The sequence below is a fragment of the Cricetulus griseus genome, unplaced genomic scaffold (assembly GCF_003668045.3).
Source record: "Cricetulus griseus strain 17A/GY unplaced genomic scaffold, alternate assembly CriGri-PICRH-1.0 unplaced_scaffold_1, whole genome shotgun sequence".
NCBI lineage: Eukaryota > Metazoa > Chordata > Mammalia > Rodentia > Cricetidae > Cricetulus > Cricetulus griseus.
The window spans coordinates 4,546,591-4,560,259 of NW_023276808.1; the positions used below are offsets into that span (position 1 = coordinate 4,546,591).

At 36.4% G+C, this 13,669-nt stretch overlaps 1 protein-coding gene across 1 annotated transcript; it reads right to left on the bottom strand.

Moving 5' to 3' along the window:
* Positions 1 to 457: 457 nt before the first annotated feature.
* On the bottom strand, positions 458 to 11,448 carry LOC113837925 (zinc finger protein 431-like). The gene is made up of 5 exons (XM_035453540.1): positions 11,407 to 11,448; positions 3,410 to 3,536; positions 3,173 to 3,233; positions 1,911 to 2,008; positions 458 to 1,407 (listed from the first exon to the last, which is right to left on the bottom strand). The coding sequence occupies exons 1-5, from the start codon at positions 11,446 to 11,448 to the stop codon at positions 458 to 460; spliced, it is 1,278 nt and encodes a 425-aa protein (XP_035309431.1).
* Between the last annotated feature and the right edge of the window lie 2,221 nt (positions 11,449 to 13,669).

Below are 13,669 nucleotides of genomic sequence, written 5' to 3' on the forward strand. Positions count from 1 at the left end.
TGAGAAGCCCTCACAATCTTTTTCAGGTACTCAAATATGATTGAAAGTTGGAAAGGCTTTATCAGGTTGATTACATACAAAGTTTAATCTTGTATGAAGTGCACAAATAAACCACACTGTCTAAATTTATACTTTCACTAATGAATTATTTTTGTGGAATGATGTCAAAGACTCCTGGTTATATGCAAAAGCTTTACCACACTGATTACCTTAAATGGTTTGTCTACAATATGCGTTATTTTATGGTTTTGAAGGAACAATTTACATGCAAAAGCTTTTCCACACTGATAGCATTCTTAGAGTTCCTCCTGTTATGTGTCCTTTTATGTATCTGAAGATGAATTGGCCAAGCAAAGACTTTATGGGATTGATAAGGTTTATATGGTTTCTCTCAAGTATGTGCACTTTTATGCACTTTAAAAACACTTTGAAATGCGAAGATTTTATCACACTGATTTCATTCATAATGTTTTTGTTCTTTATGTGTTCCTTCATGCATTTGAAGTGAAATGTGCTGAACAAAGGCTTTACCACACTGAATACATTCATAGGGTTTCTCTCCAGTATGTGTCCTTTTATGTATTTGAAGATGACTATTATGAGCAAAGGCTTTACCACACTGATTACATTCATAGGGTTTCTCTCCTGTATGTACTCTTTTATGCATTTGAAGATGACTATTACGAGCAAAGGCTTTACCACACTGATTACATTCATAGGGTTTCTCTCCTGTATGTACTCTTTTATGCATTTGAAGATGACTATTACGAGCAAAGGCTTTACCACACTGATTACATTCATAGGGTTTCTCTCCAGTATGTGTTCTTTTATGCATTTGAAGATTACTGTGATGAGAAAAGACTTTACCACACTGATTACATTCATAGGGTTTCTCTCCAGTATGTGATCTTTTATGCACACGAAGAACACTGTTATAAATAAAGGCTTTTCCACATTGATTGCATTCATAAGGTTTCTCTCCAGTATGTATTCTTTTATGCATTTGAAGAGTATTTTGGTGAGAAAAGGCTTTACCACACTGACTACATTCATAGGGTTTCTCTCCAGTGTGTCTCCTTTTATGCATTTTAAGATGACTGTGACGAGCAAAGGCTTGGCCACACTGATTACATCCATAGGGTTTCTCTCCAGTATGTGTTCTTTTATGCATTTTAAGAGTACTTTGGTGAGGAAAGGCTTTACCACACTGAATACATTCATAGGGTTTCTCTCCACTATGTGTCCTTTTATGCGTTTGAAGATGACTGTGCTGAGAAAAGGCTTTACCACACTGATTACATTCATAGGGTTTCTCCCCAGTATGTGTCCTTTTATGTATTTGAAGATGACTATTACGAGCAAAGGCTTTACCACACTGATTACATTCATAGGGTTTCTCGCCAGTATGTGTGTTTTTATGCACATGAAGTGCACTCTGATCAGTAAAGCCTTTACCACAATGATTACATTCATAAGGTTTCACTCCAGTATGTCTATTTTTATGCGTTTGAAGATGACTGTGCTGAGCAAAGGCTTTACCACACTGATTACATTTATAAGGTTTCTCTCCAGTATGTGTCCTTTTATGTATTTGAAGAGTATTTTGCCGAGAAAAAGCTTTACCACACTGATTACATTCATAGGGTTTCTCTCCAGTATGTGTCCTTTTATGTATCTGAAGAGTATTTTTCTGAGAAAAAGCTTTACCACACTGATTACATTCATAGGGTTTCTCTCCAGTATGTGTTCTTTATGCGTTTGAAGATGACTGTGCTGAGAAAAGGCTTTACCACACTGATTACATTCATAGGGTTTCTCCCCAGTGTGTGTCCTTGTATGCATTTGAAGTTTACTGTGACTAGCAAAGACTTTATGACATTGGTTACATTCATAGTGTTTCCCTCCACTATGTGTTGTTTTATGCCTTTGAAGATGACTGTTATGTGCAAAGCTTTTAAGACATTGTGTATATGCAGAACGCTTCTCTCCAGTTTGGCTTCCTTCATGCCTGCAAGGAAAATAGGCATGTAAATGTTTTACCACCTTCAATACAATGTTAAATCTTGAAATCTGTATAGATTAATATTGCAATTTGTTGCAGTTGTGAAGAAGAATCATATCTTACAGACTTATCACTGTTTTTACACTCATATTTCCTTTATATTAAGGGTTATTTTCAAACTTTGAAGAGATTGTTTTGCATCTTTGAAGATACAACTACAGGTATAGTCCTCTAATATATGTTTTTAATTTTTAGTACTTTTATCTACAGGTGATTTTTTTTACATATTGAAGAGAACTGGGAAAATTCAGATCTTTATCACCATTATTGAATTTTGAAATTTTCCTACACTTTGGGTCCTACTACTTTTGCTAATGAACTAGAACAAGCAGAAGTATGTACACAGTCCTAGATTCATTGGCCTTTTCTTCAGAGTGAACTTGTTGGTGTATTATCAATGAAACAGGAAAATAAATTACTTCTACACATGAATCAAATTCAACAAGTATGCTTAAATTGGCAGTACTAAATCTCTTTTAAATATTCTGTGGGAGTGGTATATTATGCTGTCCATATTCATTTGCTCATATGGATTGTATCCTGAGTCACACATGATGTTTAGTAAAGGAAGTTTACAAAGAAGAGGCTTCCATATTTACTTCAGTTTGACTTTCTGTTCTTTATATACATGTGCTACAGAGATGAAGGATTCTCTGCAATACCTGCCTGTTGACATTTGAGAGTAATTTGCCAAATCACTAAACTTACAAAAGTAACAGCAATTACATGAGTAAAACTAAATTTTCTGTGCACTTTTTTCTCAATGGAAGGTATGGAGATATGCTTATCACATCAATCATGTGTATACCTTTAGTGATATAGGGAGTAAGAACTGAATGGAATTACATTCCTATAGCATGGCTCTCATGGTGTGATGATTCAAGTGGTAATTTCTCTTATGTTGTTGTTTCCTTGTCTTCATTCTCAAAATGTTGTTTTGCTAATTGTAGTTCACTAATGGAAATTGAGTTGCATGGTTTTGTGAGAATTTAACAATCTTCAATGCAATTTAAGCTGTGCCTAATTACCCTGATGTTTCTGTTTCAAAATTCAGGACACATTTCAATTTCTTCAGAGACACATTTCTATGAGCTTGTAAATGAAAATTACCTTTCATGTCTTTTAGAACTTGTGCACTGCTCTTCAGTAGTATTGTCTTCCCAACTGTATCCTAAAATGTAGTGCCAGAAAATATACATTTACTATTAAAAAATGTGCAAAATTTAAGTTATTGTCTTCAGTGAACTTTAGAACATTGACTGATTTATTTAACACATTCTTTTCTCTCTTCAATAACCAATTGATGTTGTCCTATTTTTTAAAATATAAAGTAAAATACAGTCTTACCTATATCAGTGAGGTTCTTGTAGGTCTCCAGCATCACATCTTTGTAGAGATTCTTCTGAGAAGTATCCAGCAAAGTCCACTCTTTCCAAGTGAAGTCAATATGCACATCATCATAGGTAATGGGATTCTAAAATATCACATACATGTGTGCAACTGAAAACATAATACTGACAATATTCTATATGTATATTTCTCTAGAACATTATCTTAAGATATGTTACTTTTATGCAGGATACAGGCAGGAAAACACAACTGATGAAATTTGCAAATACAAGGTAGAACAGTATTTCAAATTTCCTGCTTCACTGAAAGGTCTGAGTGATACAGTAGTCCTGTAGACTAAAGATGGATACCAAATGTTGCAGAAAAAGTTTGGGTGACTGTCCAGGCCCTCAGGTGTCTCTGTCATTTGTAAAGTCTAGGAAGTTGCCTGCAATGCATTTCCTGTTTACATAGGTTATAATAATTCATTCTTTGGTCTTGGATGTAATTGAAGACTAAACAGTTATAGTTGCAGTTTTTCTTTAATTTTTAGAGAAATGTATTTATAGAATTTAATTAAATACAATCCCAGTGATCACAGTGAATCACAGTAAAATCCATAGATGTAGAGAGGCTAAGTAACTAGGGGAGTGTGTTGATGACTTCCTTGTAGAAATTCAACTTGTCTGAAGAAAAAAAGATAGAGCTTGCCACTATCTAACCAAAGAGGTGTAGAGGTCTGTACAGATGGCTGGCAGAAACAGGAAGTGAAATGAGTGGGCAGAGATAGATATACGATGGGTAAGGAGAGAGAGAATATAAGCAAAATGATACAAAAAAGTCGCACTTTTCCAATTGGAAACTAGTGAGGTAAAGCTGGCTTTGGCTTACACTTTCTCTATCATCTCTCAGCATTTTCCTCTATATCTCACTCCAGGTTTTTATTATTTAGACCAAATAAGAACCCCAATTACAGGGGAGATACATGGGTCTCTCAGGGTGTAAAAAATGAGATGTTCTGGATGCAATGATGGCAGGTAGGGATGTTACAGGAAAAGATCAGGTAAAGATGGGGCACAGGGGAAGAAGATGCAGAGAGATGACTGCAATGGGGGAGCTTTTAACAGGCATTGTGGAAACAGTGCAATGAGAATTTCCAAGAACCTGTAAGTGTGACCTTATTGAGGACTCCTAGTAATCAAGAATACAAAAGCTGAATCAGCCATCTTCTGTTACCACATAAGGATCCCATTATTGGATTGGGAAACCAAGGCAGCCACAAAATTAGAGAACCACAATTGCCCTGCATGCGAAATATTCTGGTGCAATGGTGGATCAGACCTTCAGCGGCATCCAACAAATGACTGTTTAAACTTGAAGCTCTAGCTCTGAGAGGAAAACCATGCCTGATACTACCTGAGGAGCCAAGGAATCAGAACTTGACTGTCTTTGAGAACTATTGTAGAACAAAATAAAATTAATCAAGATAAAATTCAATGAAAACATTCATAAGTATATTTTGCTATAATCACAAATTGGTGCTTAGCTCAATTGTCATCAGAGAGGCTTCTCCCTGCAGCTGATAGGAGGACATGTGGAGATCACTACCCAAACATTAGCTTCAGCTCTATGAATCCTGTGGAAGAAGGGGTGAACATTGTGAGATTAAGAGAGTTTGTAGAATAGATGAGAACCTGGTACACAGAATGAATTGAGCAAGGCTCATGGGTATTTACTTATGGTATTCCTACAAGTAGGTCTTGTAGTGACTCTTTTGACTGCTCTTGGGAGACTTTTCCTTCTACTGAGTTACCTTGGTCAGGCTTGTATAAGGGTTTGTGCCTTGATTTACTTTACCTTGTCATGATGTCAGGTTGATATCTATGGGAAGCTTTCTCTTTTCTGAAGGGAAACAGAGTAGTAGTGGATTTGGGGGAATGGAGATTGGAGACAGGGTTGGAATGAGTGGAGGTAGGGGAAGCTGTAGATTTAATCCAAGTTCATTTATCCTCATAACCTTTAATATCCCAAAAAGCTAAAATTTCCAAATTCTCTTCTGATACTCAAGACAGTCTCTTGACTGTTACATTTTGTAAAATCAAGAAACAAGTTAAGGATTTCCAACACACACAGATGGGCACAGAGTACATTCCTATTCATAGTAAGAGGAAGATGGCTGCATTCCAGCCCCAAACTCAGGAAGACATCCGTTACTCATGTACATGTCACACCAGCAAGAATAACAGGTAAGGGAGAGCTGTTGGTCCCCAGACTGATAGCTGGAAAACCAACCTGCGACTGATCTAGTCTCCCTGAATGTGGGTGTCAGTGAGGAGGCCTTGGGAATCTATGGGGCCCTTTGTAGTGGATCAGTACTTATTCCTAGCATCGGAATGGACTTTGGGCGCCCATCCCACATGGAGAGATAATCCTTGAGCCTAGACACAAGAGGGTTATCATAGGCCCTATCCCAAAGGATATAACAGACAATGAAGACCCCCTATGAAGGTGTCATGCTCCTTGGGGAGCAGATAGGGTATGGGATAAGTAGGATGTTAGTTGGGGGATAGAGGAGGGGGGAGGGAGAGGCACCTGGGATTAACATGTAAAATAATCTTTCTCATAAAAAAATAAAAACTAAAAAGAATAACAGGTAAGGTGGCTCACCAGCTCATGAAACATCCACAGTACCTACATTCCCACACAGAATCCTCCAATATCTCATTAGCTGCCACCCTCAAATCCATGACCCCATGAACAAATTGGATGAAAAATCTCTGCTCAAGTGTAGGTAACCAAAGTCAGAAGAAGAGCTAGGCAAACTGAGGCAAAGAAACCCTTCTGGACCAGAGTTCATGACAGCTATCTGAAATACACATTGGTTCCTCTCCAGTGGATATTCTCCATTATTTCAATAACCCCCATCACTATTTACAATCCATCTCTATGCTGTAGCCTCCAACTTTAGAAAAATCCTTGTGCTTAAACGAAGGATACACCATTTTCCAGAATTCCATATGAGCCAAGTGACCACAGAATTTTCACCGTCTCTCCATGCCCCCTCATCACTATCACCAGGGGTCACCCTAGCCATGCCTCCTGTGGCTGGCTACATGTGTAATCGGCCACGCCCCCTAGGGTGTGAATAGTGTAATGATAAGGTAATTTAAGAGTTGGGGACACATGTGGGAAAGCCCCTCTCTTTTCCTTGCTGTTTTGGCTTGCACTGCTTTTAATTTACCCCATATATATATATATATATATATATATATATATATATATATATATATATATATATAATCATTATCTGATTATGCATTGGGAATTCACCGATAAGTTTCTCTCCTCTCTTCCGTTTTTACAGCCTCAAACTTTGGCACTACTCCCTTCCGGAACAAAGAGCATACCAACAGCAGAATTTCCAGCCCAAACATTGTGGTAAGAATCCCTGTTCAATCATAAGCCACGCAGATCAGAAGACCATAGAGCAAATAGAAGTCAAGAAAAAACACCCTGTCAACAAAGGAAAACTGAGAAATCAGCACCTAGACCCGCAATCAGCTCAAAGCAAGACAACCAGACACTAGCATAAAAATACCAAAAGCCACCACAGCAATGAGTCACTGCCATATTCTGGATATCCTACTACAGTAAGCCATAAATATTCAAACACAGTTGAAGCCCAATTAATACCAACTTTATAAAGATGACAGAAGTCATTAAAGTTGAAGTGAATTAATAATCCCTTACAGAATTCAGGGAAAGTATAATAGAAATATTGAAGAAAATTAATAAATCCCTTAAGGACAGTCAAAAAACAAACTAATAAACAGTTGATGAAATGGATGCATCTGTTTAAGAACTAAAAATCAAAATAGAAGCAATAAAAACAACAATTGAAGTAATTCAGGATGTGAAAATCTATGTAATCCAACAGCACCTATAGAGGCAAGCCTCACCAAAAGTATACAAGACATGAAACAGAGAATTTCAGGCTTTGCAGGAATGATTTATGAAATTGACATCCAGAACATCTGCAACACTGTGAAAACATCAAATATAAGAATGATAGGAATAGAATGTGAATAAACTCAGGTCAAAGTCTCAGAAAATACTTTAAAAATTCATAGTCAAGATTTTCCTAAATTAAAGAAGCATATAGGAGAACACAGCCAACAGAATCATAGAGGCTCACAGGGGTCTGCACCAGGCTTGATGAGGATGTCCTTCTGTATATATGTTTCTATCATTTGTTGATGAATAAAACACTGTTTGACCAAAAAAGCAGGAAGATATGCAGGACTAGGAGAGGAGGACGATTTTAGAAATGGTGGGCAGAGAGACTCCACCTGAGACAGATGTGATATAGCCAGCAAAGAATCAACGGGTCTGGGCATGCTCCAGTATGCCAAGGCCACGTGGAAATACAAACATTTGTAGAAATGTGTTAATAATTCAGACAGAGTTAGCCAATAAGAAACCCTGGTGATCAGCCAAAAGTTTAATAATTAATATATCATATGTGTGCTTGTTTATTGCTGAGAAGCCTGCCAGGACAAGAAAATCCAGCAGCACATGTCTTCGGTTATTGTTGTATGTCTTGGTGTTTTTGTGTAACTACTGACAGTAGAAGTGGGTGTGTGTCTCTGACTCTCTTGTCTGCTCTTGGAATCCTCGTTCTCCTGCTAGTTTGCCTCATCCAGCTTTGATAGGAGCGTTCATGTCTTGTCAAATTGCAATTCATCATGCAGAGTTTTGGTGATATTTTTGGATATGTTATCTACTCAGAAGGTAAATGGAGGAGGATCTGGTGGAGATTGGGGCAGTGTAGAGCACTGAGATGGGTGGAGATAGGGGAAAAGGCAGATGGGATGTATTTTATGATAAAAGAATAAATTTAAGAAATAAAAAAGGAATATGGGCGCAGTGAGAAAAGATTTAACTAAGGCACTAAAACTCATCAAGGCAAACACCATAATCATGGAGATATGCCATACACAGGTGGGGTATTATTCTCAAAAGGCTTAGGTAGTTCTATTCCTAAAAGTTGTCGTACATGTCTCTCCTTTGCAATTTACACTCTCGTGTTCAGCTTTCCATGTAAGATGTCCCAAAGTTTGGGTATCACAGCATCCTATAATCTCAAAATTCAACACTGGCTTCATCTGGAAAACTTCATGCAAAGTACTCTCACTGCATATTCACTGGTTTTCTAACTCTGCTAGATTCCAACAATGTTGAAAAGAAACCACAAAGGAAAGATCTATGAGCTATAAATTTTGCAACTTCTTTTCAGAACCAGTACAACATGGGTTATACCACAAATTTGGATTCTACATTGTGATGGAATCTACCACACTTGGACAGCAGCTTCTGTATGAAGTTTCTTCTTCAGATTAAGAATCAAGTGTCCTATTCCTTTCATAAATTGAAGGCTTACATGGGTGGAGTCTTACCATTAGGGAACCTTCATAATTAAGTGATATCTCAAATACCAATGAGTCATGATACCAAAAATATAAAACCTTTTGAGTAAGGTTTTTCTCCTTTCCAAGATGGTTTTTTTTTGGTTTGTTTGTTTGTTTGTTTGTTTGTTTGTTTGATTTCCATGGCAGGGTTTCTCTGTGGCTTTGGAGCCTGTCCTAGAACTACCTCTTGTAGACCAGGGTGGTCTCAAAATCACAGAGATCTGCCTGACTCTGCCTCCCGAGTGCTGGAATTAAAGGCATGCAACACCAATGCATGGACTGCTTTCCCAAATGTAAGCAGCACTTTTCTGAGGATTACAAGGGCAGAACTGTGAAACTCATGTAGAGTAAGTCATAGTGCAGAAATTTTCTGACCCATTTTTTTACCTTATTAAATCAGAATCCCATTAGAATCCAAGCAGGAACTGACCTATGAACTTTTTACCAAAGGGAAACACAGAGACAGAGACTAATAGATGTATACAGTGAGACATACACAGAGAGAAAATACACACGCACACACACACACAGAGAGAGAGAGAGAGAGAGAGAGAGAGGAATTCCTATGTACCCAATGAAATATAACTTACCATGTCACCAAAACTGTCACATGTCTTTGTACCAATACTTAAGTGTGGTTTGCCCTCACAAGATAACACTTTCCAAAAATTCACTCTTTCTATTAATATCTGAACTAAATCTATGATAAATATGTCTTTTTGCTGCTGTATTTTCACAAGAGAAAAAACAGGTGATCTCTGTAAGTTCCAGGCCTAGCATACATAATGAGTTCCAGGCCAGACAGGGTTATGAAGAGACTGTGTCTCAAAACAGACTCACTCTAAAAGTTTCTACTTAATAAATTTTAAAACTGTGAAAATGGTTTAACAGATAAAGTACTCACCTTACAACTATCCCTTCATTTTGCATTCTAAAGATAGTTGCTACAGTACATACCTATAATCCAATGCTTTTGATGGCAGAAAATTGCATAGAAAAGAAATCCTGACAAGGATCATTACATGGAATGGTAACCTAGAGACCCTGTCTCCAATATGCTAAGTGTAAAAGACAAAAACCCAAAATTGTTCTCTGAAATTTACACCCAAACCATGACAAACATCCACAACTTCTACACAAAAAGAATTAGATACATAAAAACAGACACAAGAAAATAAATAATAAAAATATAATAGTATGGTTTAGCACACACCCTTTGTTCTGTGAATTTGCAGCCAACCTCATCTGCATTATGTGTTCAAGGACAGACAAAGATATGTAGAGAAACCTTGTCTCAAAATAAAATTCTAACTCAAATTATAATTGACTCATTCTGAAATCCTTTTCCAAAATACACTGAAATGTTCCAGCTAAATCTCACCAGAGGTCCCGAGGTACTAAACAATATATCTTAGGTCATTTTGTTGTCTGCCAGTGGTGGGTGTCAAATTAGTTTCAGATATGAATATAGCTGAGTATGGTAGCAGAGATAGGTAGATATCCTTGAATTTAAGCCAATTTGGACTACGTATTGAATTTGAAACATATGCAAACAAACATACACATATACATATTCACGAATATAGTTGAATATAATTTCGCCCTGTTGCTTCACAGAAGATCTCATAAGAAAACTCTTATGAGCGATGCCAGGTGGTGCTGGAGCATGCCTTTAATCCCAGAACATAAAAGGCAGAGGCAGGTGGATCTCTGTGAGTTTGAGACCAGCTTGGTCTACAAGATCTAGTTCCGTGACAGCCTCCAAAGCCACAGAAAAACCCTGTTTCAAAAAAACAAAAAAACAAAAACTCTAGCTAGCCTAAATCTCATACTATATAGTTTAATGAATAATAAATACTGAATATTTTAAAACACATTCTCATAAACATGTCATTGTATGCCATTAACTCATTATTCAAAGCATAAGAGTTTTCTGTACAAGAAGGACCTTCCAAACAATTGTCTGCATATTTCCTTAAATGATAAGGGAAAAATTTTGCATTATTTATATCCCTACATGGTTTTTCCTCTACCATATCATTCTACGAAATCAGTGTAAATATTTCCTTGAACACTTTTCCAATTTAGATTTTGCTAGTTTATCTCTAAATTGAGGTATTTGCACATTTTGTTTTAATGCTATGCCTTCAAACCTAGAAGCTGAAATAAAGCCTATTGAAGTAATTTTACAGCTACCAGTAACCCATTAAATTTTTAAGAATGTTTGTTAATAGTTATAAATCTTCCAAGTATGCTGTTGAATTTTTGTAACACCACTTATTTTTAATTTTACACGGCTCAACAAAATACAAAGGCAGTTTTTGTTACATGATGATAGTATTATTTGTTGTGCTATCAACACACTGAGTTAAAAAGCTGTTATTGTATGCTACATGAAATAAAAATGACTATAATTGAATGCTAGATTTTCTAAATAGCACATGATGACTAAGTACAGAAGCCTATATAAACGATGATCTTCTTAAAATTAAATTTGTCAGTGTTTCTCATATTTCTTCCATAAATGGTAATGAATCATATACTTACTGGCATGTGGTTTCTACAGCTGTAAAGAGACACCATGTACATGGTTAATCTTTTAAAGGAAAGGCATTTAATTGTGTGACTTCTATTTTCAGAGAATCTATCAAGTATCATCATGGTGCAAAATTGTAGAATGCAGGCAGACGTGCTGTGCTTATGTGCTTGAACATAAGCCATACCAAATTAATTCCAAAGAATTCTGGTATATTTTGTGTTATTAATGATCAAACATATATAAGAATCAGAAGCCTAACTATAATGAGAAAAGAAAATGAATGGCTTTTAGACATGTAATGCAGCTAGTCAGTACCACCACTACATACAAAAGTGTCATCAGAAAGGAGAACCCAGTGACATCACTCACGTCTAAGCAGACACAATCCTAGAACCATGTGACACCAGTGGTCTTTACATTCCTTTGTTGGAGGGTTTTCATGTTTTTGTAAAGACAAAACAAAATCCATTCTCAACATACTTTTGCAGAGTTACATTTTTGGCAAGTTATATTTATCCAATGAAAACATCTTAATCTCATGAATAAGTTTAGATTGAATGGTAAAGCCGTTTGATGAACTATTGTCTATTTTAATGAAGAAATCTTTATTGTTTGTATATAATCTTTATCATTTTTGATGGTTACTATATTCCCCCCGTGAGAACCAAAGAAAAATTTCTTCAACGATGTACCTCATATCTTGGTTTTTATTCTGAGCTCTACATAGCTCTAAAGTATACAGTTTTAATTTAGCAGTTTCTTTTTTATCTAATATCTTCCAATGCTGTTATTTCCTTTTCAATAGCAATTTAAAATATAGGTAATAATATATTATTTAATCTATCTCTGGCTGACTTAATTATCCTTTCTTTTTATTAAGCATGTTTTATAAGGAAACTCATAATGTGTTAATATAATTAATCTTCATCAAGTAAAAAATTAGAAATCAGATATGGGGGTAAGAACCTGAAAGATCAGGGAACCAGTTCAGCAGCCATCAGTGACTCCTATCTCTTCCATTCCTCAATCTAAAAATGAGCAAGGTCCTCTCTCAGCCCCACCTTACTTGTTACTGTCTTCAGTCTCTCCACGGTCCATCTTTATTGTTTCCATAATCAGTAAAAGATAGGTGATTCTGCCATGATTTGATGGACCCTACCAAGCTGGGATCAAACTTGCTATTGTTTTTGTATAATGTTGCTCCTGAAACAAAGATTTACTTTGTACACTCCTTTCATAACTTAAGGGCTTAGATGGATAGAGTCTTACCGTTGGGCTACCTTCCTAGGCTTTAAATGCAGGACAGGGAATTTTCTTTATGGTGTTAAAAACCTTGAAAATTGCTGTCTCTTTTCCATCACTGGACTGCTATCTGAACCTACCTAATGTTATTATTCTTAACCAGAGACTTTTCATTTGTTCCTACTTTTGTACTTTTCACTGTAAACTTGAAGGAGTCAACAGTAATAAACATCTAACATAAGCAATATTTTGTCTAATATATCAGCTCATTACCCTCAAACTCAGCCTTACTCAGTTTTTGGGACATATAAAGAATAATAAAGATTCAGGGTCAAAATATCACGCAAATGAACACTAGCTAATTTTTTTCATTAAATCTTCTAAGCACCTGTGCTTACTTACTACACCAACATCACATGATACAATCAAAAAGCATTGAAGCCAGGGTTGGACTGGAGGGCCACAGCAAGAAAAAGATATGACAGTTTTATTGAGAGAAATCAGATGTTTTATATCAGAAACATAAGATAGTGGCAATTTCCAGGATTAATGCAGTTGTAGTTGCCAGAATAACATGAAAATTGCAAAGCAAACATGGTAAATGAGATTAATGTCTAAGAAAAATTGTATTGTTAAGTTTACATACTACCTTGACTAATAAAGAATCATATAGAGAGAAATATAAATTGGCCTGAATGCCTCGCTGCCTGATGGAGTGCAGGGACAGTGTGCCCCAGGAGCCATGGGCTTTAACCTGAATTTCTGTGACATATGTCTCTCAAGGCAGTTAGGTCAAACCAACTCCATATACCAGGCAAGCCTTTTATCCACTGAAATCCTGACCCTGACTTACAGTGTCTGATATTACTCTCAACATTCCTATCTTTCATGTCCTACAACAACAGGCAATTATGCAATATGGAGAACTTTTATGGCTTTTGCCACCTAAAGTTTTGATATCTTCAACAATCTTCAAAAATTAAACATTACCATGTCCATTAAAGCAAAAAAATCACCTTTCAAGCTCCA